The sequence below is a fragment of the Orbilia oligospora genome (genome assembly GCF_000225545.1).
Source record: "Orbilia oligospora ATCC 24927 unplaced genomic scaffold scaffold00083, whole genome shotgun sequence".
NCBI lineage: Eukaryota > Fungi > Ascomycota > Orbiliomycetes > Orbiliales > Orbiliaceae > Orbilia > Orbilia oligospora.
Genome location: NW_011645640.1, coordinates 1,303,534 through 1,328,615, shown reverse-complemented (window position 1 = coordinate 1,328,615; position 25,082 = coordinate 1,303,534). Strand labels below are relative to the sequence as shown.

Genomic DNA, 25,082 nt, shown 5'->3' with positions numbered 1-25,082 from the left:
AGAAAGTATTTGGAAACCTGAGCATGGGACCCCTGCAAGCCTCCAAGTTCGGTAAAAGTTTACCATTTCTGGGGTCTACTTCCAACTGAAGAAAGCTTCGGCGGGTTGGTTGGTTGGTTTACCATTGGGCACCCCTCATGATGGTTTTGTAGTTCTTGTGATATTAAAGACGGGAACCGTCTCAGAAATCCGAATGTTTTCTAAGATTCACTATTGTTCCTCTACATGATCAGATATCGAGATACCTCCGGTCCCTTTCTATCGACTAAAGAAGAATCGGCAGAAGAACTGATACAGACAAGCTCGAGCTCACTCGCCTCGAGCATACTTACTTACCCTGCAGTCAGCAAGCTTAAACTGATACGATAGCTTCCAGGATCAAGCTTCAAAACAAGAAATCCGTCTTCCCACTGGCTACTATTCTCAAACCCGAAAAAGAGAACGTCGAGTTGAAAGTTTAAAGAGCTCTGTTTCCCGATAGTTAGTACTCGAAGAGCTAGCCAGCCCAAGAGTCGCAAATTCTTTTCTTCAACCCTTCTTTCGATTCCTTCGAGAAACCGTCGACTCCTCGTCTGATCCGATATCCGACTCAATTCTCTTTTTAACATAATATTTTTAAATTTGGATTTCCTCGGGTCTCACAGGAGCAGGTATCTCAAATACAATTTGCCGAAGGAACTGGTATCAGGCCATACGTACTCTGCTCTGTCGAGCATCTGAGCTAAGGTGCCCCTTCCAAGCGGCCGCGTCTAGATTTGGCACCTAGAATAGCTCAGCCGCAGACCACACCGTCAGCCTGGTTCACAAAAAATCCCACTACACCAAAAGAACCCTAAAGTAATACAAATAGTCTTTCGACGATACCATAATATATATCCATTGGCTCTTGGCCCTTTGTCTTATCTCCCTTCCTCTCTTCTTCTTCTTCTTTCTTCTTCTTCTTCTTCTTTTCTTTCTTCAATATGGAAAAACGGCTTCCAACACACACCCGCCGAGAATCATTTAGTCCTTCGCTTGGTTCACCAGACTCCGACACATTCGCCGAAGCCCGAAGAGGCTCTGTCTCCTCACATTCTGGTTCAAGTTATTCGCTAATCCACCATCCAGATAGCGACCTGGGTTCTAATAAAGGCAGCCCTCCACGCCAAAAAGGCCCACCACCTTCACTCCGAAAACACCCAGGCCACCAACGATCATTCTCAGGTAGTTTCTCAGGCTCTCCGCCCGCATCTCCCCGGGTTCCGGCTATAAAATCAATGCGTCCATCAGTAGAAAAGACAAAGACGCATACCCCGCGTGGGAGCGTAGATGATGGCGATTCGTTGTACAAGGGACCTCCAAAGCTTCATATGATCCGTGGGAAATGGATTTATTCCCGCCTGCGGACTATTTTATATCTACTGAACTGGGCTACTGCGCTTTGCACGTTTGTCCTTGTCGTTTATGTGTGGGCCGATGATTACCTACCATACAAAGATCGGGTCTCGACCCCCAGGCGGTTTTTGAGAGGTACTTGGGAGGAGTTGACGCAGGAACAGATTGATAGCGGGATTAGAGGGATGACGTTGAGGGCTTGGCCTGCGGATATCGATTTGACGGGTGTTTATTTAATTATTGCGTAAGTATAACTTTTTCAATCAAAGATTATTAAATGGGTATGATGCTAATTTGATTCATGGGTTTTATAGGATTTGTGGTACCGGCACTGTCGTCTTCTTCGGATTGTGGTTGCAGAATATCTTCCGAAGTGCGAAGTCGTATTATATCATGTTCACACGAACGGAATATTTTACTCTTGCCTTGCTTATCATCTGGTCTCTTGCATTCGGTGCTACGTAAGTACAATCCTACTAACACTTCTTATCTTTCTACAATATACTTATACTTATACAATCTATTCATAGTGCCGGATATATCACCCACATCTTCAAGGTTGACAATGATGACCGTGACTTCTGGAGCTGGACTTGTACTCGTGTCGGTATGGGTCATGACATTGTCTTCAAGCGTGAAATCTATTATGACGGGGACTGTGATCTTTTGGTAAGTTTCTTTTTATCTATCTTCATGAATCATACATAAGAGGCTAGGTACTAATATGAAATGATAACATTACAGACCGGTTCATGGTACACAATCCTCTGCCTCTGCGGCTTCTCTCTTTTGACCCTCCTCACCTTCCCAGCAAACATCGTCTACCACTCTCTCACCAAGAACAGTGGCTACAGCCGCTTCGAACAAAAGCTAGGATTGCGCGCCGATCAAGAGGAACGTATTGCGAGGAAGTTGGCGAAACGTCCACAGGAACAATGGAAGTTTCCAAAGTGGGCGAAGCAGCCAAAGTGGTCAAAATAGTCTTCGGGCCCCGTTCGTTCTATTCTGAAATTTCTATGATGCGATTATAGAATTTTTCTCCAGCTTCGAGTACTAGAATCTTCCTCACAATTATCCCCTCACCCCCTTCTCTTTTCTTTTTTGGCATTATATGTTTACGGTCTACGGATGATACCCTCGTTATATATCCCCCCGCTCTATCAAAATCCATAGTTTTTTTTTTCAAAAAAACATGTCGAATCTTTTTTCTCAACAGAACATCATCATAGCTTTTTATAACTTAGCGGTTTTCCTTTCAATACTTAAATTTCTGCATCTCTTTTTAATTGGAGTTTATTATCTATTAAAGGACAGTTTTATATGTTTTCCTTGTATCTAGCACCTTAAAAAAATAAACTTTTCACTCAGAGTCGTTAATAGTCTGACCAGCGTCCTTTTCCCTCCTCGTTTGATCTATAGTGTAGCAGTGGCGAAGAATTATTTGCATTTGGGCAAGTCAATCCTGATCTAGTCTTAGGGCTGAATGTGTGACCCCCAACCCAACATGCAACAAGTGGTTCTTCAATCAACAACCCGATGCATAACTGCCCTATTCGTGCCAATAAACCTCAAATACATCAACTGCTTTTCATGTAAAAACAAGGCGGGGCTAAACGGTAAGTCATATTCATCCAATAGAGCATCCATTTCCTCATCTATAGTTTCATAAATTCGTCAGCCAAACTTTATGATTTACGTTGCTGGAATTCTTAGATATGATGATTTGTGCATGCAAGGGGGAGGGAAGAGAGCTTACGGTTCAAACTCTTCAATTCGACCCCATTGACCGGACATCGACTTGGAAAGGTACCGTTGGAGTTTAGTAATATTTGGAATGGTTCGTTTATTTCCGTTACATTTTGGAAGTTGTAGTTGCGGGAGTGGAGACGTTGTCTGGAAAAAAAAAAATTTCAAATCAGACAATTACTGTTAATTGAGTAGCTAACACTGGCCGGGATAGGTATATAATAATGTATATCTTACCTCTCAACATCAAGCCCCCTAACATGATCCTTCTTTGCAAATCCAGCGCTTACAAATCTCCTCATTTCGGCAATTTGTTTCTCTAAATTCTCAAGGTGTGCCATAACCCCGAGCGATAAAGTAGTTTCTTCCTGCATTGTTGAAAACTGGTCGACTTGGACGTCTAAAGTGCTATTACCGATTCCAATAACCCCACCGGTGTTACCACATGTTCCATTGAGAATACTAGTACCATTCTGTAACCCCGCTGTCGTCGTCGTCGTCGAAATTTGTGATGGGGTTTGAGAAATGATTAGTGGGGTGTTTATCAACAATTCAGCTGTAGTATTTATATTCTGAAGATTTAAATTTGTAGCCATTGAAGCTGATGACGATGATGAGGATGAAGACGACGATGGGTTGTCTGCTAGAGCTACCTCTTGAGCGAGAGAATCAAGGACGTCGTTATTGATGATGTATTCTTGAACCGATGGGTTCGAGAAGTCTAGACCCGTCATGTCGTCTTGGAGTATCATGGGTAGAGGGAGGGTGTTTATTGGGAGGGTCTGGGATTGTTGTAATTGGGATTGATACCCTTCCGCGGTGCTTGTGGGAGTTAAGTGAAAGAGAGCTGCGGCTGTGGTATCGGGATATGGTGCTGTGGGGAAGTTGGATTGGTTGAAGGAGAGCATTGTGGGGGGATAACGTTTATAAAAATTATAAAATGGTAGAGTAGATGCTATATATTAAGAGAAATGTTTATAAGAAGTCGAGGTATACTTCAATCGAGGAAGATGAGGTTGGGATGGGGGCTTTTTTGACGGATGAGGAGTATTAGATGGGATTTATATACTCCCAATTGCCACATCGATATCTTCTGAAGTTCTTTTTTTTATTTTTTATAACTGAGAATGGGATGTATAGAAGACCTTGTTTCATTGGGTGGATGTGTAAAAGAGCAAGCAATTGAAGGGGGTTTGGTATAAGCATCAAGGGGGAAGTGGTCGATTGCATTGTCGTAGGACGGAGCTACTGAAGCGTGTATACCCCTAAGCTTCATTTCGAGGGTATCTAGGACTTCTAAGGGCCAATACCGGTCGATGTTTCGAAGACATCTTGTGGTAGAAGCTCTCGTAGATGCTAGAGCTGGAGTTGTAGATCTTAGACGCCTTTGTCATGAAGGTTGTAGAAGAAGAAGAAGCGTCTGGGGTTATCGTTCTGAGGCAGAGGAAGGGTATTAATAGCAGTCCGTCGAAACGGATGGATACTAAGTATATAAAGTGAGAAAGAAGCCAAAGCTCATGGGACGACATGCATGGCGCTGATTGTTTCAAACGGGAAGAGATATCGCTTAGTTCTTTCTTTTTCTTTTTCTTTCTTTGAAGTTTTGGGATCCTATAGCGGCTTCCAACCTGGTGATTGCTCGTCGCGAACCCTTTGAGACAAGAGTTTCGAAATCATGAGAATGAATTGAGCTAGCGGGTGCATGGCCAAAGCTCCTTAGCTTAGCCTACCTCACTCGGGTATGAAGATAGAGGGGAGGAAGACTGACATACCTTATTCTCATCCTTGATCTTTGAATATTTATGTTCATTCATTCCTATGTACACTATCTTACAGTATATACACTCCTATAATAGATCTCCGAATGTCCATTATAATGCATTATTTCCGCTTCTTTTCCTGTTCTTCTAGCATCTTCAATATAGAACTATCGCCTTTCTCTGCCTGCTCTCTCCGGATTTGATCCAACATGGACTCCTTCTGTTCCTCTACTTCTTCTTCGTCATCGTCATCGTAACGTTGGTTCCATACATCCTTTAACTGTGCCCATATCGCTTCACTTGGCATCATGTTATCGTACTTCTTTCGTGAGTTTGCAACTTTCTCTTGGTAGTCCATCGATCCCTTTGGTGCTATCGCATATAATAAACCTGGATGACCATGTTCCTAAAAACCCCACGAATGCAGAAGTTAGTATGTATACACATACATAATTATGTTCTACTGAGATGGAAAAGAAAGAGAGAAGATACTAACATTCATAACATGGTTGACGCAGTACGCCGTGGTACAGATCAATCCAAACGTATAAAAGTCCATCTTCCGCGGCGGCATAAAGATTATAACGGGACATATGATAGCAGCTGCAATAGCCGTTTTGTATCCCATATCCTTCATATATTTCTGCTTTTCCGTTAACTGTACGGGTAGCCGTGGTAATTGTTGTTGGTCATTGGGGAATGTGGGTGGACTGGGTGGTATTGAAGACGGTATTGTGGGTGCTACTGGGGCCGGTGGTGGAGGCGCCGTCTTTGAGACGGTGGAGTCCTTGTCGGAGGAGGACCCGCCGAAGGGGTTCCAAATCATTGTTGGAGAGGTTGTGGATGTTCTGGTCGCAAGGCTTTGGAAGGGTGGGATGTGCGACGGAGTGGGATGTTTTCGGTGGTTGAAACTTTTGGAAGGACTGGTTGTGTGACATTGAGACCATCAACACAAAATATTACGAAGCTCGCTTTAGAGATGGAAGTTCAGTCACATTTCGAAGAAACAGCATTAGATCTTGGGATGAGGTTTATGGGTAAAGGCATTGTATTGTTAGTTCAATAGTAGTTACATTGGTAGTATAGTATATGCAGAGGATGCCGTTTAACCTGCGAAGAAAAATATGTATCATGAAGGCTTAAAAAAAAAAAGTTGTGAGAGAGAAGTAATCAGGCAGCCCGTTCTCCTCATCCATTCCCAAATCCAACGCCCAAGCTCCACCACTCCATCCTATGAATCGTATTATTGGTTTTAATTTAATTTAATTTAATTTAATTTTGAGGTATTCTTCTTTTAGGCTTCACGGATAGCCTAATCCCAATGGTTGTCGCTTTGTCCCCATCTGAAGTGCCATTGATTTGTGTCGGTCCTGCCCCAGCCAAATGCTCTTCTTTGATCACCGACGGCGCCGAAAAAATCAACAGCACCTCCCAGCATGTTATCCATAAATTGGTTTCCAGTTCTGAATGGCATCCTCGGCATCCCTGCTTCCTGTGCCAACTCGATGAGATCTTGTTCTGTGACTTTACCCTGTCGACGGCCGAGCACCGCCCTGCGAATCGCAAGTCTCCAGTATTCGAACCATTGGTCTTCCGTCATCTTAACACGGCGACGACCGCTAACATCAACGGCAGACATCGGCCAGACGGATCGGACAACATTGTAGTTTTTGGTCATGAAGAATAGAATAGGCCAGGTGATGATCCAAAGAAATGTGAGATAACAGAACCATCGGACGGCCTTGTTGTATCGAAGTTCGGTTAACTTATTGGCTGGCCTGATTTTGACCTTATTGTGGGTTGTTGGGAAGGTAATTTGGATGTCGCCGGCGTAGTTTGTGGATTGGATCAATTGGTGTAGTCTGGTTGCGAGGTATTTGGTATCGTAACCTGGACAGATTTTCTCCATTACGAATCTACGGTTTGTTAGAGAATATTGCATATAGATATAGAAAAGCATAAGATGGTGATTGTTTTTTGGTCTTACTCTTTGCAGATTGAAGGATCATTGCAATAGTCGTCGGCCCAACTTCTGATATCCTTTGGCATGATCGGTGTATCGTCTGGCAGCGAGCGTGTATTCCTTCCTTTTGTTCTGAATGGCCCTCCACGGTGTGCGCTTGTGTCTTCGTCTACAACCTGGATTATCCCTTGTTGACCTGGTTCGATGAGAATAAGGGACTGGAAATCCATAGTGATATCAAAATCCACGATTGTCTTATGCTCTGTGCTGCTTCTCTGGTCGTTGGTAGAGCCACGATGGTGGTGGTGCTTTTCGACGTGTGTGCCTCGCATTCGGACTTGAGGACGCGGAGAATGCATGTTCTGGGTGAGAAGGAACCGGTATAAAGCCTCGCCATCTTCGTTCAGATGGACGTCATATGATGTTACAGAACCGGTTGTCGGGTTTTCGTAGTGCTCTGCGACGTAGGGAGTAAAGTCCGGAGGGGGCTCGAGAGGGACGGCATTTGTAGCGCCATTAGGGACACTGTGTGACGGGTGGGGAAGGAGACTGGTGCCCTCGGCATCGTAGGATGGAGGCAGTTCATCGTCGTCACCGGCTTGGGAGGTTGTCGGGGTAAAGTCCTGTTGGGGGACGAGGGGGATTGTGGAGGAGCTGCCAGAGGGACCGTCGAGGCCAAGGAGATCACCGGTCTGCATGTCGGCATGTGTTGTGGTTGTTGGCAGAGCGCCCTTCTTGTCGCCCTTGGACGTCGACATCTTTTTGATTCTGTTGTCTTTCTACTTTTTCTTTGATGGAATCTTCTTTTTTTTATCAATATCGGTTTTCGGAGGCTCGCCTTCAGAATAGGAAGAGGGTGAAGGATAAACGACAAAAGATGAAGAAGATGAGAAAGAGGAAGAGGAAGAGAAAGAGGGGAAAGTTATAAAATACGAGGTGTCTGTGTTTGGCCAAATCCGCGAGGCCTTGTCTCGTCTGATCGTTTGTATGTGAGTATGGTTCGAGGGCAACGCACTCAAATTTGCAGTGTATTCGTAAGCCTGGCCTGGAATCGATGCACTGCCGCGCAGCCTTTTCTCCCCAGCTTCTAACCGACAGGCTGGCTTCTCTCAGAATTCGAACAGAACCCACAAATGGTAAGAGACCGGAACAAGGGGGTGTGGATGTGTGCCCTGTCTGATCCTGCACTTTTGGCCATTTTTATTATTTTTATTATTTTATTTTACTCTATTCTACTCTGTTTTATTCATCAAATACGAAGAGTAACTGACAAGAGTGACTAACTACTCCAATGTGTCCAGACAGAGACCAGGAATATATTATACTCCATGTATAATATGCCTTTTCGAGTTCAATGCATATCAAATAAACGTCCATGTCCATGACCATGCCGGTAAAGGCATAGCGGACACTTTTATAATAAAGACGCGCCTGGACTATAGACTAGGCCTGACAGCCATCAGCTTTACACCCATACCTATGCTAGGTGCTTAAGTACTTATGTATGGCCATCCGATCATCGATTGCAATTGCAGAGCTAGTTAAGCTAAGCAACCAAGCTGCATCCATCCTGCACTCGAAACGAAAAGACAGAGACTGTGATACCGAAATAATCTAGCTTAAGCTTCCTCTCCAAGGACCCCCGGCAAGAATGAATTCTTGGGGATGGCTAAGAGTGGGTCCTTGGTACCTGTCTATTCCAGATTAGCTAGGTTGGTCGGTCGACACCCTTCTCTTTTTCCTTTGGATACCCCCACATTCTGGTTTGACTTCGGCTTCTTCGCCTGCAGAGAGGCAATGGCATCCCACACCTTACGCCTCGGAATCATGCTAATAGTCGAAAGTCAAGTACTCTATACAGAGTACTGTTTATCGCTCGCTGTCCGTCTCCGTGCGACGAACCTGAAAAAAAAAAGACCTAGCAGCCACTGCGGTGCAAATGCACCACATATTAATACAGTCGCTAATATCGAGGAAGGGGGTTTCACATACTTCCATACTAGTTTTCGACCATTGCATTGCGAGAGAATCAGAAAAGAAAAGAAAAGAAAGGGAAAGGAAAAAGCATGACTTGACATGACGGGTTAAGTCTAGTCTAGTCATTAATTTGGCCAAATTGAACGACAAAGCTCTGATCTATTACCGTTAGCTGGGAGAATTCTCTCCTCTCAATCAATATACTATCACCTCTCTTCAATCTTCCAATCACCCGGCGACGATTTTCAATTCCTCGCTCCCGTCCTCGCTCCCTCTTCCCTGCTACGCCATGCCATGCCATGCCATCTCAGAGAACTCGGAACTGAGAACTAAGAATTAAGAACTTACATAGAACTCAGAACTCAAAACTCTGATCACAAAACTCAGGTCTCATCCCCAGGAACTTATAATAAGGAACTCGCTGGTTTCAAATATTTCGCTAAGAGCCCAGCCTTCTTGTCTCTCTTCCCCATTCCCTTTCGAATTCGAGTCACCTCCCCTCCCCTTCCCCCTCCTCTCACGCAGATTGCCGAAGCTAGTCAGAACCCCAGTTGTTACTTCGACCTGGGTCCTTTTGTGTTCTCTCCACAAATACGGTTTCGTAAAACATACTTCCCTTCGTGCAGAAACTACTTCAACTGCGGCTCCCAACGGAGCGGTTAACCGTCCGTCCCCCAGATCCGTGACAGTGGCATAACAGCAATAAGCTTCTTTTCTGCAAAAAGATGCTAGTTCCCTTCGCCAGGGCTATCCACTCGCTGACGTGATTTCGCCACGCTTTTTATATCGATAAACATCCTTCTTGTCCAACTCTTGGTCTAAATATAAAAATATAAAAACCATGAAGTCCAAGCAACCCCAGTCTACCTTACCAACAACGGCGGCCGGCGCGCAAACTGCCTCTCCAACACACATTCGATCTAAATCTACTGTCCCGTCTGCTACCTCTCTCACTCAGGTGACTACTGGTAACATCTCTCGATCTATATCCGCCTGCAATCGATGTCGCTCTCGAAAGACAAAGTGCGACCAGTTATTTCCTGCATGCACGGCCTGCGCGAAGGCAAACGTAGAATGTGTCGGTGTCGATGCTGCGACTGGGAGGGAGATTCCAAGAAGCTATGTATCGCATTTGGAGGAAAGAGTGGCCTTTTTGGAGAAGCAGTTGGCTAGTGGTGCCCAGTCGCAGTCATCATCAGGGGAATCTAGCAGGAAACGAAAGGCCGACGGGGACATGGTTAGTTCGTTAACTTCCCGGCCGTCGCAAGATCTTTCGAACTATCAGGCGAATGGCCAGAATATCAGTGTCGTAGGGTCGAGACAGAACTCAGAAGGACAGGTATTCACTGGAGCGATTGAGCAGGGAGATGCTACTCAGGAAGTCTTACTCGGCCCTAGTGGGAAGGATATCTCGTAAGTTAGGACGTCACATCATCATTCTAGGCATTGACTAAAAAAGCATCAACAGTTTTGCGGAGTTGATGTTCGCGGCTGTTAAAGTCAGTAGCAAGACGGGTGGCCACCTACCAGCCAAAGTTGCCTCCTTTCGTGGTAAAATGCCCGAGCACTGGAAGAACAACACTGGGCCCAACGAAGATGGTGACGCCCTGCCGCCTACCACTGCGGACCTTCAAACAGTTCTACAAAAACCTGTCCCTGCAACATTTCCCGATAGAACAACGGCTGAGAAACTCGCTCTTGCCTATTTTAACCAAGCGAACCCCCAAATACCAATACTACACAGAACAATCTTCATGGCAAAACTCAAGACTGTTTACGATTGGCTTGCAGAACGCCCCGGATACAAAGAGACAGACCTTCCGGAAGAATACACCCCAATGCTATACTATATGAACATGGTCTGGGCAATTGCCACCGGGATGAACGCAAACTACCAGTCAATGCCGGAGAAGTTCCACGCTGCCGCGATGAAATATATCGATACAATATTCTCGGCATCGAACAGATTAGACACGCTAAAGGGCGTTCTATTACTGGCCCTGTACAGTCTAATGCGGCCAGCAGTGCCTGGAGTGTGGTATGTTGTTGGATCTGCTTTGAGAATATGCATTGATCTAGGTCTGCATCAAGAGACCCCCCAGGTGCTTCGTGTCCTAGATGCCTTGACTATCGACACACGGCGACGGTTATTCTGGTGTGCCTATTCCCTAGACCGGCAGGTCTGCGTGTATCTCGGACGGCCGTTTGGAATATCGGATGACGCTATCAAAGTCCCTTTCCCAGAAGATATAGATGACAGCTTGATATCAGAATACGGTATCCTTAAGGAACATCCAAATGCGCTCAACAAGAGCTCAAGGACGATCGCGTGTCATATGTTTAGAATACGACAGTTACAATCGGAGATACAAAAGATTCTTTACCAGCAAAGTGAACTTCCTAGGGAATTTAACTCCATTGGTCATTGGAGGAAGGACATGGAACGGAGGCTGCATGATTGGACCATATCGGTACCAAAGAAAGATAATGAGGCAAATTGTGGCTACAATATGGGCTTCATCGATTTGAACTACCAACAAACACGGTTATTGCTATACGGACTAAGCCCGGCAGTTCCTAAACCGGATACGGCGGCATATCTTGTGATCTCCGACGCTGGTGATCGTATTATCAAGGCGTATAGGTCTTTACATCGAGCAAAGAGCATCAATTATACATGGCTAGCCTGCCATAACCTTTTTACAGCTGGTATGCATTATCGTATCCTTGACACTCTAACCCGCACTAACCTCTTATCTTAGGAACGTCGTATCTATGCGCCCTCTGGCATAGTCCGGAAGTACGAAAGCGGACCACAGTCGATCAAATCGACCACAACGCCATGGCTTGTAGATCAATCTTTGAATCAATGCAAGAGCGGTGCCCCGCCGCCATCGGCTGTCGGGATGTTTTTGAAAATCTCGCGTCCGCCACAATACAACTCTGCAGCAAAAAAGGTGATCTTCTCGGAGGCGGCCACCCTACTAAACGAATAAGAGGCGAGAATAGTTCTTCACGTCGGACTACTGAAAAGACTGCCCTCGAGCCTGTTCATCATGCCCTCCCAGCCAGCCTAGCCAACATCGTTCACCATGTCCCTTCACCCCCTCCGAGTGAGAGCATCCTTACTCCTATCTCACAGCCACGCCACACCCCGAGTGTCCACGAATCCACACCTCTATCTGCATACGATGTCTTCCAGCAGGATCCCTTAGCTATTAGTCCGTCGCTTCAACAACAGCAACCCATGGCACCGCCCGTAAACCATTACTCGCGCTCTTTACAACAATCTCCTCCAGCTCTCCACGACCCCTTCGTCCTATCCCCACCTTCACAATCTCCAATTTCACACCAACAGGCCGTAATAAGTCCCGGTGCCCATTCCCACCACTCATCAATATCCATGCAATCACCGCACTCCGCCCAAGATTCACTATTTTCTCCACACTCCGGCTTTCTTCCGGAAAACAATCCAAATCTAGAACAAATAATGCGCACAGCAACCGAACTTAGCAATGATACTTCTTATAATATATTTAATAGCGGATATGCAGATGATAGTACTGGTACTGGGAACGGAGAGGATGGAATGGGCGGAAAGATGTATCAGCTGATGAGTGATGTTGGGGGTGGATCGATCTGGGGGGATCAATTTATGTTCGAACTTGGGGATGGAAATGGTGGTGGTAGTGGTGGTGGTGCTAGTACCGCTGGCGGGTACGCGGTTGGGTATAATGGGACGTTGAGTATGATGGGTGGTGGGGGTGTGGGAGGGGCTACAGATCATTTTAATAATTTCGTGGGGTTTTCTGGGGGTTTGTAAAGTCGCTATAACCTGAAGGGGCCAAAAATTGGGATCCAGAAACCATGAGGGCTTCATTGTAAAAAACAAAATACATATATATTTAACTAAATGCGGCGGATTGGGGTGATCCTGCCGTTTGGGTGTTTTGGACTCGAGGATATTTTGACACAGTCTCGATATGACTTTTTTCTACCCCTCATTTTCTCTCTTCTTTCCTCTTCTCCCTTTCATTGTTTTTATATTTCTTTATTTGTACTTTTCTTCTTCTTCTTCTTTCTCTTTTGCGATGGAGTACATGGGTGTTATCTTACAAAAACTACTTTCCGTTCTGGAGCGGATGTGCAGGATACCAATTGGATATAAAGAACTACTTTTTTTTTTCTTCTCCTCTTTCTTCGGAATGATTCTTTCGAGACTTTCTAGACCTTTATAGCTATAGGGGTAAGTGGATGATAACTCTATAAACACTTTAACCTTAAGATTGGTGATCTATCAACTTGCAAATTATAATTATATACTTAATTAAGTAGGTATTTACTTTTTCACCTTTAAATTTCTTACCGTGTTACAGATTTAGATATAGAATGAGGTAATAGAGTAACTTGTTTGTAAAATGTATCCGTATTCATTTCGAATCGTATGAATGACTGTTAAGAAGTCAACGAAAGACAAAAAAAAGGAAGTATGCAAAAATGAGTTTAGAGTACAACAATCTCACGAAGCTCTTCAATGCAATGCAATGCTTCGTATACTAGTTATAAAAACAAAGCTGTTGTAGGGAGAAAACAAAGAACAAAAATAATTAGTCATTAAGAAAAAAAGACATCTCCACTTTTCGTTCTTGCCGGTCTCCTTTTTTTTATAGACCGTGGATGTTCGACTTGAGAACCGAATTTTTTAGAGAAAAAAAATATGCAGTAGGTCCCGCGAATCCCAAATGTAACAAGAACAAAAAAGGAATGTTGTAATATAAATCCTTACCCAATCCCCTTCTATATTCCCATACCAGGAAACTTCTATATTCTAAGTACCTTTCTCTCTCTCTCTTTACATGAAGGTCTTCATTCCGTGGCCCTGTCTGCCGGGTTTGTTCTTACTGTACCCGATAGACTTCTTTCCACCGTTCAACTTTGCAACAAGTGGTAGATCTCTGGAACTCCTTCCAACGAATACCATCTTCTCGGCCGGGCTGACAACCCAATTCTGAGTAGTAGTATCCCAACGAGAGATATCCCTTCGAGTGAGGGTAAATGTTATGGTAGTAGATTTTCCAGCATTGACGGAGACTCTTCGGAATCCACGGAGAACACGGACTGGATCGTCCGATTCACCTTGTGAAATGTAAAGTTGGACTACTTCCTCACCGTTACGTTTTCCGGTGTTGGAAAGGGTGACGTTGACTTCGTAGAGGATGTCGTAGAGACCTGGGTTACCACCTGGTGCACCACCGGCTGGACGGGTGGCAGTACCATTTGGATCGTAGGCGTCAGAGGGGCCGTTTTCGCCGTCTCGTTTGACGTCGCTGGTACTGTTGAACCATGGGTAGTTGTAGAATCGGACTTTGGTGAAACCGGCAGGGAAGAGGAGAGATTCGGCGGATTCGGTGACCTTCGTGGTCTTTGCGGCTGGGGTACGACCGCTGGATGGAACGTAAGGACCAGCGTTTGTCTTGCGGACCACGATTTTGTGGTATTTCCATGTTGTATAGGAGAGACCGACTATTTTAGACAAGAACGTGGAAGGTTAGTATATTTCACTTTCTACGATTTTAGGTTTTGTGTGATCATTCTTGACACGAGGATAGTATTGTGGCAAATGTGGATCGATGTCGTGATCAACGTGGAAATTCGAGGACGAGTCAACTTACAGCCAAATTCAAAGCGGGGTTCGATGTTGTGCTTGTCGAAGTAGCGGTGATCAATTAGGAGACCGCCCAAGTCTATAGGTTCGCCACAAGGGTCAGATATTATTTTGTCTTCCGTTCTCTTTACACTATAGACTTACCCTGCTGGGGTGCGTAGGTGTTATCAGGCTCGTACATGAGGCTAACACCGTAGTCTTTGGCATTCTTTGCGATAGTGAATGGAAGACGGCCGGGCTCGACTAAACCGTAGAGAACATCAACAATGGAGTTTCCACTCTCTTGGCCGGGGAGACCAGCGTAGACGACAGCGGTAACGTTGGGGTGTCTGTTTCATTGTCAGTACGCTTGTATATATATATGCTATATATATTCAAAATGGGTTTTCATCAACTTACTCGATCCATTCTTCCAGTGTCACTGGTCCTGGGGAATGGATAGTGACAATGGTATTGTTGCAATTCGCAGCGACAGTGCTGATGACTTCCTCTCCGTTAGACCAGAGAGTAAGGTTCTTGCGATCACCTTGGTTTCCATCGACGCCGACGAAACCTTCTCCAGCTTGTGCCTTGACGAAGACGAGACATACGGTAGCCTGGGTGGCAGTTTGTTTCATGTGTCCAGTGGCGTAATCATCAACAACCCATTGAATAACAGTATTGTCGGCGATAGCTTTATTTTGTAACGCAGATAGTGGAGAGATCAAATATGGAAAGTTGGCCGTGCCGGAACCCCATCCCATAGCAACTGTACCGTCGGCACAGGCACGGTCAGGACATCCATTTGGACCTCTCGGGTTATCAGTAGCATCAGACCCAAAGACGGCAATTTGCCTAGGCTTTTGGAGTGGAAGTGCATTGGCGACGTTCTTGAGGATGACAGTTCCCTTGGCAGCAATTTCACGAATAAGGGTGGCATGGTTTCCACGAACATCAACGTTTCCGTTGATGAGTCCGTATCCTTCTTGGGCAAAGTAATGTCTGTATCCGTAAACATCGGTGGACCAGGAGTCGAGGTTTACCTCAACTCTGTCCTTGTCAAGACCAACTTTGTAAAAAGAGGCCTATTGTCATTGAAAAATCACACAAGTTAGAACAATTTGAGTCATGAAAATGTTGCGGTAACTCTAAGGCTCCGGAATTTACCATAATGCGGGTTGCCATATCTGCCTCATTGTCAGTTCCTAATCTTGAAGGCCTAAATTAAAGTGAAGGATCCACTTACCATCCAACCTCCATATTGGAACACTCCCATTAATGACGGCACCAGTCAAGTTAGAGGCCCTGTCAGATCCTAGTTAGAATGTCCGAAATTTCCAACGCCCACAAAATATTCATGAACATACCAGTACGAGTTTGCGGAGTAGAAATTCTGGTCACCTGGCATAGCCTATTTTGCATTATCGTTAGACAATGGATTACGAATGCTTGCTAATGCTAGTTTAAGGAGAATATACCATATCTAGATATCATTGCATATGTATTAGCCAATCCATGTCCACTTCTAGATCCTGCCGGGATATCGGAATGCTTACCAAGACCAGCCAAAGCAGTTGCTGAAAACAAATCACGTTAGCCATTATCGTCTTCCCGTCTCACGGACATATTAAGGGGCATTTCATACCAACGCCGCCGCTATGAGAAATAACGTTAGTTTGATATAAATGATTGTAGACGGGACATATAGATACTTACTGCTGAGCTTGCCAATCAGACACAACGAAACTAATTGTATCCACAACTGTCAGAGATTGTTGCCATCCATGTTGGTGTTCTGATTGGGGATTGATTACCCTTGGAATCCAAGTTCATTTTTCAGGATACCGTTCATCAATTCGCTGTTTTGGCAACCATAGGAGTTGTTGATCTAGAAGATGGCCTTGTCAGCCGGCTGAATCGCCGTCTACGTTGCAGGTGGCGATCTTACCTGGTTGTAACTATAACAAGGTAGGATTGTTAGCCCGTGTCAATCCTAAATCCGGATTCATCGCCACGGTTGAAAAGTAAAGTCACGATAGGGTTACTCACGAGCACATAATGGATCCGACGCCAGCCTTGACCGCGTCAGCGAAGGGCCAGGCGTACACCTCATGCATCGTACGATCATCGACATTGGAACTGATACTCTCATTGATTGCGATTGCGTTTTCCCCACGTTGTCGATAATGTTCCTACGAGGTTTCAAAAAACAACAGTTTAGCATCATGCATGATCATGTGTTTTTCCGTTGAGCCGCTCATATAGAGAGAGTACGCCTCCAGGACAAAAACGCATTTCCGAAGAATCGACTTTTTGTACATACTTGTTCATTAGCTGCATATTTACGTTCCTCAAGTCAGTCATTCGTCCACGAGTAATTCCAAATATCCCTAAATCTAGAGAAATAGGCGGCTCAAGTTTTAGAACGCACCGATAAAATGCTTCGCGCATGCAATAACCCCTGCATCCTATATTGAAAGGCTAAGTTAGTCATCGTGGAAAAGTTGCGACTTTCCGCTATTGCATACGTACCTGGATGCCTCGAACTGCGGATGCAAGACCAATTCCGCTCAAGTATGGGTCTGAGCCTCCACCCTCCCAGTTCCTACCGCCTGTGTATAAAAGTTAGGTTTTATAGATCTTGAATGAATCACCTACTCGGGGTCGATTCGACGTACCTTCCGGGAATAATCCCAAGGGCCCAGAGACAGGGCCGAGCTGGACGTCAACCCCCTTGCCACGGTGCTCCACGCCCATGGCGAACCCTCGAGCGTATGCTAGGTCGTCATCCCATGTAGCTGCAATTGTCACACCGGCAGGAAAAGCCGAGGAGTACTGTCCAAATCGAATGCCTGTTATAATCCCTGAATGTCAGCTAACCTTGTAGATAGCCAATGAGGCGGGATCGAGTTCATTCGGATCTGACTCCCATGATATTGAAGGGGGGTCGAGCCTTACCAAGAGGACTGTCCTGAAGACATAGACCCCTGATACCAAGTCTAGGAACGCCACCAGTGTTTCCTACGCACTGTTCACCTTCCCAGCCGACACCGGAAGTCAAGTTTACTATGGAAACATCAAACGTGAGCAAAGGTTATAATCACATAACATAATGCGAATGCATTCGAAACAAATTCTGGAGGCCGAGGTAGTTAGGCAGACATGCAGGCTCAAGAACAATGGAGTCATTCCACATGGCCTCAGGTGGTATTCTTCTTCTTCTAGACGTATGAAAGTGGAGACAGTTCCTAAACTTGGAATCATCTGTTTTCGGTGTCTGTTACAATATAAAAAACTGAAAATGCAGGGCAGAATCGGCTAGGGTTAGGGGAAGCAATATTGTGTTGTGTGTGGTTGATATATTGCACATTTGCAGGCGTCGTCGGCGGGATGCACAGCCTCATTTAATTTCGGTAGGCAAGAAGCTTGCTTACCTTTCTCTGCGATAGTCATTTGTGCAACGACGGCTTGCGCCTTTGAATACGCCTCGCTCCATTCTGGGAAACCATCCCCAGTTCCGATTGGGGGTGGATATGCTGGCGGCGAGTGATGTTCGAAGGTCGGAATTTCCTATGCAATGGGCGCAAAAGAGCATCAGCACACTGATATGATATAATCATTATTGAATGAAGCACAGATGTAATGTATTTCATGCGGTCGCAGGTTAGGTAGCTAGTGTAGCGAAAGTAGAAGCCCAAGGATAACTTTGCATCATCATTTTCCAGTTTGGGGAAAACTTTGCGATAGCGTAGTTCTAAAGTCGGAATCCCAAGATATTCGGAATCCGCCGTTCAAGGACTTGCAGTACTTGCACTGGCACTGGCACTGGCACTGGCACTTGCACTTGCACTCGCAATGCATTCTACGCATGGCACAGCACCATCGCTGGCCAAAAGGGTTCAATTTCAGTATAGAGGAAGCGAGACGAGCCGTACCGATTCTTGGGCGCCCGTTAGGGCTGAGAGGAACAGAATAGCATTTCCAAGCACGGAGACTTTGCTGGGTGGCATTTTTGCAAAAAACAAAAGATCGAAGCAGAGAAGCTTCTCCGCGGCCGACTAACGGGATGATTACTTTTACAAGTGAGCAAGAGTAGAAGTCGGAGAAGAAGAAGAAGAAGTCATGAAAGGAAGTCTAATTGATGCTGACGATGCGTGCGATGTCGGTACTTTCCTGGGTGAAGAGTTCAGACCGGACGGACAGGTATTATTATATGGGAATTTTCTGGGGCCTCAATTGCGATTCACCCGCCGAACGCAGTCTCTCGTAACAATGATTAATAAAACATCCTGAACCACTTGCATGCAACTTGAAAGCCTAACTTCCGAAAAGACTCCAAAGCTTCTTAGAAAATTCTTGCGATTCACATTGCAGACCTTCGTTACCCAAGAAAAAATGTGGTGCCCACTGGATACTAGCAATGCAAGGCCAGGGGCATTTAGATCAAGCTTGCTCGCTCCGGGTAAGCGATCAACTACCGCCAGGGCTTACGGAAACCTAATTCGTCGCAATTCCGACGTGGACCTGGCCTTTTAATTTCGCGACCAATCTAAAAGCTCTGGACGGAAAAGGCGGGGAAGTTGGTAATTGACGGTAGACGTCTAGGCGGAAGACTGATATTCCACAAACGTAACGTTACTCGAAACATGTCGATGTATGAGGTATGAGGTACGTGGGCTACGTATACACAAGCAGGTGGATATAACATAATATTACGCTACTCCGGAAAGACTCGATCCACGTTTGCAATCCGAGGCACCCCCAACGGCCAACTGGAATCATTTCGGGTCAATTGGTCGAGTGAGCTCATATGCCTAGATCTAGAGTCGAGTCGAGTCGAGTCGAGTCGAGCGGGGGGTGTGCAGAGCAAGGCATTTGACCGACGGCCATTTAGCTAGAGACGATATTCGGTGCGTGCATTTGGGCGCTAATATTGACTAGGCAATGTTAAAATTATGGAATAGCCTTTTAGGCAGCTTGGGATCGTTTGTGGATTGTTGAAATGTGGAGATGCCGTATACGGCCGCCAATGTTCCGATTGATCAATGTTGACCTCCCCTGCTCAAACCGCCGTGCATACAGTTCGTAATGCAGCAAAGATACAAAAGTGAAGACCAAGAATACTTTCTAAATAAAGTATTCTACCTGCAAGCCCATTTTTTCTGTATAGCTTCGAATATCGGCCATGTGGGTCGTATGATTATATTCATCCTCCGTATCTAGTATTTCGATCCCTATTTCCGAAAGAACCATCAAAACGTGATACTGAATTATTTTTTTTATACCAGGCTACCTACTACCACTGTGCTAGTGCTTGAAGTATGTAAGAATACTAAGTTAGTATGAAGTCGGTGAGTAGGATTATGCGAGGGGCGCACAATATGTGAAATACCTGTGGTCTAAGCATCTCATGCAAGGACAGCAAATTAACAAAGATGCACCTGCGACAGAGTTCCCGCCGTCCAATGCCGCGTGTGACGTCAAAATACAAGAAAATTATAAAAAATGAAATATAAAATATAAAAAACATACAAAATAAAAAATAAGAAAAGATAGAGGAAATAAAATTCTACCGAGGCATGTTTGGACGACGGCTTTGCGGGGTTAGCACAGGGCAGCAGCGAGTCGACAGGAATAACCCACGCTAAGTCAGCCAGAATTCGTAGGCCTGGCCGGGTTCCGCGCACCCAGCCCTACGGTTTTAAAGAGTTTGTTGGCCAAGAAGATGGCGGAGCAGCACTTAATCATGAGGGGCTTCGAAGTAGTCGTCCCATTATTACCTAGGCGTTATATATATATCACACTGCGAAAGTACAAAAAGTCGATTCTTTTGTACGAAAAGTCGATTGTTTGTACAAAAAGTCGATTTTTCAGTTGCATTTATTAACCTTGCTATCCCCCTCTCAGAAACTTTTGGCGAGAGATATTATGGATGACAAGGGGAGTGAACTGAACTTGAAAGTGTTTGAAGAAATGTTGAGACTAGAATCAATTCGCCGTTTAGCGTTCGTAACACAAGCTTGCAATTGCAAGAGGATGGACGGGAAGATGCAAAGCCCCAGTGGAGACTTTATCCATCATTTGTCATGATAGAAGCTTAAACTTACCTCAATCAATCAATCAAAACTCTCGGTTGCATCTAAAACACCCGGAAATACAACATGCGACACCCGTGGCCTGAGGACGTTCTTGACTCTGTCTGTCTGTCCATGTACTTACTGTGTACAAGCCCCTGGATGCCTGAAAGCCACAAGCTGAGGCACGTTCATCCACGGCATATGCCGCACTCAATATTATTGATCGATCCTAATTTGACCGATTAACCAGATTACAGGTATGTTGCTCGAGATTAATATTCCGAAAGACGCCCGAAGATGGTGTCGACCAAATTAAATCAGACGTGGTACGGCACCCTGACTACTATGTACTATGTATACTAGCACCCCATGGTCAATTGCAATTACAAACCGTGCATTGGACAGGAATGTATCCGTATGCAAGAATCCAACCTGTTTGCGAACAGTCTGCCGTTCCTGAATATAGGGATGCGACCAAGGACGTCCGGCGTTCAAGATGCATGCACAATGCTTAACCCCCAAAGGCGCAAAATGTGTACGGCAACGTTAACCGTCGCCAACTCCAAAAAAAAGGGGGGGCGTTCTTCTAGAAAACCCAAGAGCTTCGATCCCCGAGGCAGTTAACCGTTTTAAGACAGTGTCGATGTAATTGAGAACGTGTGGATCTCAATCGCGTGGCTTTGCGTCTACACTTTGGGTCGCACAGAGATCCAATTGTTCAAGGATAAGCGAAAGAAGACGAAGGCAGCTTAGTTCGTCTCTACTTCTGCAACTATCGAAGCTTCTATACATTCTATCAGTCGCAGAAGTACATGCATCTCCGTGGCCCAAACCGTCTACGGGAGCCAAAATAAGAGTACGGCGACCCTGGGCAAAGAGGCTAAGTTCCTGTAGACTGCATAGTATTGGTTGCTTCGTGCATGTGCGTTTCCGCCCGGTTTGGTGCGGTGTACCTAGTATACCTATGTGCGGGCATTTCTTTGAAATAATATATCCCCAAGTGGAAATACTTTACAGGCGAGTTCACCAAAGCCCAACAAACGGTATCGACTGATACTAAACTACTTCTTACCTATATTACGCCCGGCGTTTTCGTTGGTCGGCTTAGCTAGCATGAGTACCCTGACTAAGCGGCTAGAGTTGTGTGTGCTGAACATTCGCAGTACAATATACTTTCCCCACCACACAACAACATCGACAAGGGTGCTACCACACCCGCCAAAAGCGCATTCAGCTAAGGCGACCCACTTTCTTTTTTGAAGAGTCAGCCTCCATGAGGGCCTAGAGAAGGCAATTAAATGATGGCGTCTTTGTTGACTGACTGGAGTGTCAAGCTAGAGAAAGTTTGGAAACCTTTTTGTGCGAAGGAGGCCGCCAGCAAAGCCTCAATTTCGGGTGCTTAGAGAGTGTCATATGAAGGTTTCTCGGTAACATCATGGGCTTTCCAGTGTCCCGGGTTTGAAGACTCATGGACGAGAGATATCAGCCTCCCTAACTCAATCTGGAAGCAATTAATGGATAGGGAGCATTCCTAAAACACTGAGATGACAGATAATCGGATAGAACCATGTCCTCGTCTATTCAATCCCTAAATTGGCGCCCTGTGGATGAGCCAAATGGTCACGCATCCCATCTTGCCGTATTCCTACTCCCCAAGCTAAGATACGTCAGTTCCGGCTACAGGGTCTGTGAGTCAAGAAGGCTGAAATGCACACCGGGACAGTCTGCGTCAGGTCGAACGCGAAGAATCGTCACTGCAAGACGCGGTTAGTCTTCCGTGGGGCCCTGTTGTCGCACACCAGACCAGGCGGGTCTTTTGGTGTCGTTAGTTATATTTTTTATTTTTCTTTCTTTATGTGGATCGAGGCCTGTTTAGTCTCTTTTAGGCCTGTCAGTGCATTGCTCTGAGCAAGCTACCTTGAAAAGCACATACGTTTTTGTTCTGCCTTGCCGTAAAGGATCCTCAAAATAAGGATCGAACGTTTCAAGCACAACGTTGTGATCTAAGATTTAAATAATGCGGATACCCGCCTCCGGATTCACTCATTCTCGAGACACATCACCATCAATATCTTCAAGACTCATACCAAAGCCCTAACATCAACTAATTAAACAATCTCGATTCTTTCAAGCATTCGGCCCAAACCCCAACCGCTGTACCTTCCAGCGGCCCGTCTACACTAGTATTATATATCATTCCTAGTCGGCTATATAAGCGAAATAATTCACAATGGGCAAACCCTGGGAGACATATAAACAAGAGATCTACCGCTACTACATTGAGGAAGGTAAACCTCTCGCAGAAGTGCGCGAGATTCTCAAGGCGAAATACAACTTCGAAGCTTGGTATGTTGGATCCCCCCTCCCCCCGCTCAATTCGCGAATGGGGCGTCAATTGTTTGCTGACTAAGGATATTTTTCCTACCAATAGCAAACGAAGTTATCAAAACCAGATCGAAGTATGGGGTTTTAAGAAGAATGTGCGGTCTGCAGATATGCGCGCCTATCTCGAGCAAAAGCAGCAGAATATTCCAGATTCCGAAATGGGATTGAGCCAAGATATCATCGACAAGATTACCCCGCGGAAAGTTCGAAGATATGAGAAACGCTATGCTGGAAAGTCAAGCCCCAGCCGCGAGGCTACATCTCCAAGGGAGGGCAGAAGACCGGAAGAGTATGAAAACTGGGAGAGCTACGACGTCGACCAGCATAGCCTTTTTGATTATCCCGACTCATATCCTGTTACTCCTTCTCATGGTTCTGAAGACCATTTCTATACTGGAGACATGATTTCCAAGTGAGTGGCAGGCACAGCATTTGTACATACACCGTAACGATGGGAACAGCGAATTCTAATAGGACTTTCTCTGTGCTAGTTATCCAAGCTATCCTGACCACAGGTTATCATATTCCGCTGCCACCCTCGGAGAGCCTATCTACGCCTCGACAGCTGAATACAGCACAATGGGATCCTTAACGGCAACCGACTACGGATACCGGTCCTCCCATGATGCCCACGCTCGGTATAGGTCAGAAAGCCAGTGGCACATTGATGGATCATCCCCCACTGATGGTATTTATTATTCAGCCCATCAGGTACTCCCCACACATCTACAGGCGTAAAGCAAACAACAGACTCGATAGATCTGATGAAAGCCGCGCTAGCGGGGCGGTACGACGGCCTTCGCAGATTGTTGATGGGTGGAGAAACTCCAAACGTGCTGGATCGTGATGGAAACACATCTCTTCACTATCTAGTCCGTGGGTTTCATAAGCTCCTTGACCGCGCAGCCCATTCGCCTGGACTTCTGTCCGGTGATCGTGCTATGGGAAGTTCTGAAGAATTCGAGGAAAGGATTGCGGGGTTCAATGCTTGTTTGAATTTACTTTTGAGTTACGGCGCTATGGCTACACCAAACGAGAGGGGGGACACGGCGGCTCAGATGGCTTCTGCTCGACTTGCTGAATACACGAAGGATCCGTACAATGCGGCTGCGGGGACACATAAACAATGGACACAGTTCGTCAATTCGATGTCAGCCGCAACGAGCGAATATACCCGATGAAGAAACGACCCGAGAACCAATAATTGAGACATCAAAACGGGAAAACGCAACTTCACGGAGGCATGCAAAAAAGGAGACATTCCATGAGTCCGAAGGATCGCTTCTATTTTTCGAACCGATATACCGACCAAGTTCACTCTCATTAATTTGGAAAATGTAATGGGATTTCTTATTTTTATTAGAGTTTTTGCTTTTGGGGGGGGGGAGGCATTCGATATGAGTTCAGGGCGTCTAGTACTGTTTCATTTTGTTGTTGTTTTTTGTCACTAGTTCCGATTTACTAGTACCTCGATTCGGCCATGTTTTTTTGGGCTTATTTCACGGCGTTACGATAGGCATATTTGCGGGCATTTTAGTTTTTTAATTATTTCATCTGTATGTACTATCTTCTATCTTCTGGGGTTTAGCTGGATTTGCCGGAATCCTTAGTTCTGGATTGCATTTGTTTGCATAGCTAGCGAGCGATACTGGGCTGGAAGTCACACTACCAAAATACACTACCTATCTTCTCTCTCATAACTTACTCATTGAAACATCTCAAACTGGTGAACTAAAACCCCAGCTTTTCTTTTGTCTGTTTGTCTGTCTGTCTGTTCTTTTTTTTTTTTTTTTTGGTAAACAAGGCGTGGTTTTGCTGACCGCATAAGCCGTGCCGCCTCTCTTCCTGAAAACTGAAAACAAAAAAAAGGAAGAGGTTAGGTGTATGTAGGTAAGTACTTGCTAGATAAGTACATGGTAGTAACCGCTTATCGATCTCTGGATCCTGAGAGACGCCTGATCCTTCAGTTGAACAGTAAGTCGGAAAAACCACGTAACCGATGCACAAAAAAAAGGAATCTCAACGTTAAGTTCCGGACGTCTTTACGAACTAACATGCTATAAATCGTCATCTGATTCGACGACACGAGCATCCACGTTTTTTTTTCGTCGTCCCCGTCTGACGTATGACTCTCGCAAGCTATCTTCCAAGCTTTT

At 45.4% G+C, this 25,082-nt stretch overlaps 7 protein-coding genes across 7 annotated transcripts; 3 read left to right on the top strand and 4 right to left on the bottom strand.

Annotated features, from left to right (window-relative positions):
- Positions 1–962: 962 nt before the first annotated feature.
- AOL_s00083g380 (uncharacterized protein) lies at positions 963–2,355 on the top strand (the record flags this gene model as incomplete). The annotated part of the gene is made up of 4 exons (XM_011125559.1): positions 963–1,618; positions 1,689–1,835; positions 1,905–2,043; positions 2,119–2,355. 4 exons carry the CDS (start codon positions 963–965, stop codon positions 2,353–2,355), a joined length of 1,179 nt encoding a protein of 392 aa, XP_011123861.1.
- Positions 2,356–2,895: 540 nt separating this feature from the next.
- Positions 2,896–4,028, bottom strand: AOL_s00083g379 (uncharacterized protein; the record flags this gene model as incomplete). The annotated part of the gene is made up of 3 exons (XM_011125558.1): positions 2,896–3,029; positions 3,131–3,267; positions 3,358–4,028. The coding sequence occupies 3 exons, from the start codon at positions 4,026–4,028 to the stop codon at positions 2,896–2,898; spliced, it is 942 nt and encodes a 313-aa protein (XP_011123860.1).
- Positions 4,029–5,001: 973 nt separating this feature from the next.
- On the bottom strand, positions 5,002–5,706 carry AOL_s00083g378 (uncharacterized protein; the record flags this gene model as incomplete). Its single annotated transcript, XM_011125557.1, has 2 exons — positions 5,002–5,286; positions 5,377–5,706. The coding sequence occupies 2 exons, from the start codon at positions 5,704–5,706 to the stop codon at positions 5,002–5,004; spliced, it is 615 nt and encodes a 204-aa protein (XP_011123859.1).
- Positions 5,707–6,192: 486 nt separating this feature from the next.
- On the bottom strand, positions 6,193–7,601 carry AOL_s00083g377 (uncharacterized protein; the record flags this gene model as incomplete). Its single annotated transcript, XM_011125556.1, has 2 exons — positions 6,193–6,796; positions 6,868–7,601. The coding sequence occupies 2 exons, from the start codon at positions 7,599–7,601 to the stop codon at positions 6,193–6,195; spliced, it is 1,338 nt and encodes a 445-aa protein (XP_011123858.1).
- A 2,060-nt stretch (positions 7,602–9,661) lies between these two features.
- On the top strand, positions 9,662–12,643 carry AOL_s00083g376 (uncharacterized protein; the record flags this gene model as incomplete). The annotated part of the gene is made up of 3 exons (XM_011125555.1): positions 9,662–10,233; positions 10,289–11,529; positions 11,583–12,643. 3 exons carry the CDS (start codon positions 9,662–9,664, stop codon positions 12,641–12,643), a joined length of 2,874 nt encoding a protein of 957 aa, XP_011123857.1.
- Positions 12,644–13,672: 1,029 nt separating this feature from the next.
- AOL_s00083g375 (uncharacterized protein) lies at positions 13,673–18,474 on the bottom strand (the record flags this gene model as incomplete). Its single annotated transcript, XM_011125554.1, has 20 exons — positions 13,673–14,343; positions 14,493–14,564; positions 14,630–14,814; positions 14,885–15,549; positions 15,632–15,651; positions 15,711–15,769; positions 15,832–15,865; positions 16,021–16,041; positions 16,110–16,120; positions 16,181–16,210; positions 16,279–16,352; positions 16,413–16,422; positions 16,514–16,656; positions 16,788–16,798; positions 16,896–16,932; positions 16,997–17,076; positions 17,143–17,316; positions 17,423–17,530; positions 17,899–18,034; positions 18,400–18,474. 20 exons carry the CDS (start codon positions 18,472–18,474, stop codon positions 13,673–13,675), a joined length of 2,616 nt encoding a protein of 871 aa, XP_011123856.1.
- Positions 18,475–22,771: 4,297 nt separating this feature from the next.
- On the top strand, positions 22,772–24,107 carry AOL_s00083g374 (uncharacterized protein; the record flags this gene model as incomplete). The annotated part of the gene is made up of 4 exons (XM_011125553.1): positions 22,772–22,887; positions 22,973–23,338; positions 23,418–23,564; positions 23,630–24,107. The coding sequence occupies 4 exons, from the start codon at positions 22,772–22,774 to the stop codon at positions 24,105–24,107; spliced, it is 1,107 nt and encodes a 368-aa protein (XP_011123855.1).
- Between the last annotated feature and the right edge of the window lie 975 nt (positions 24,108–25,082).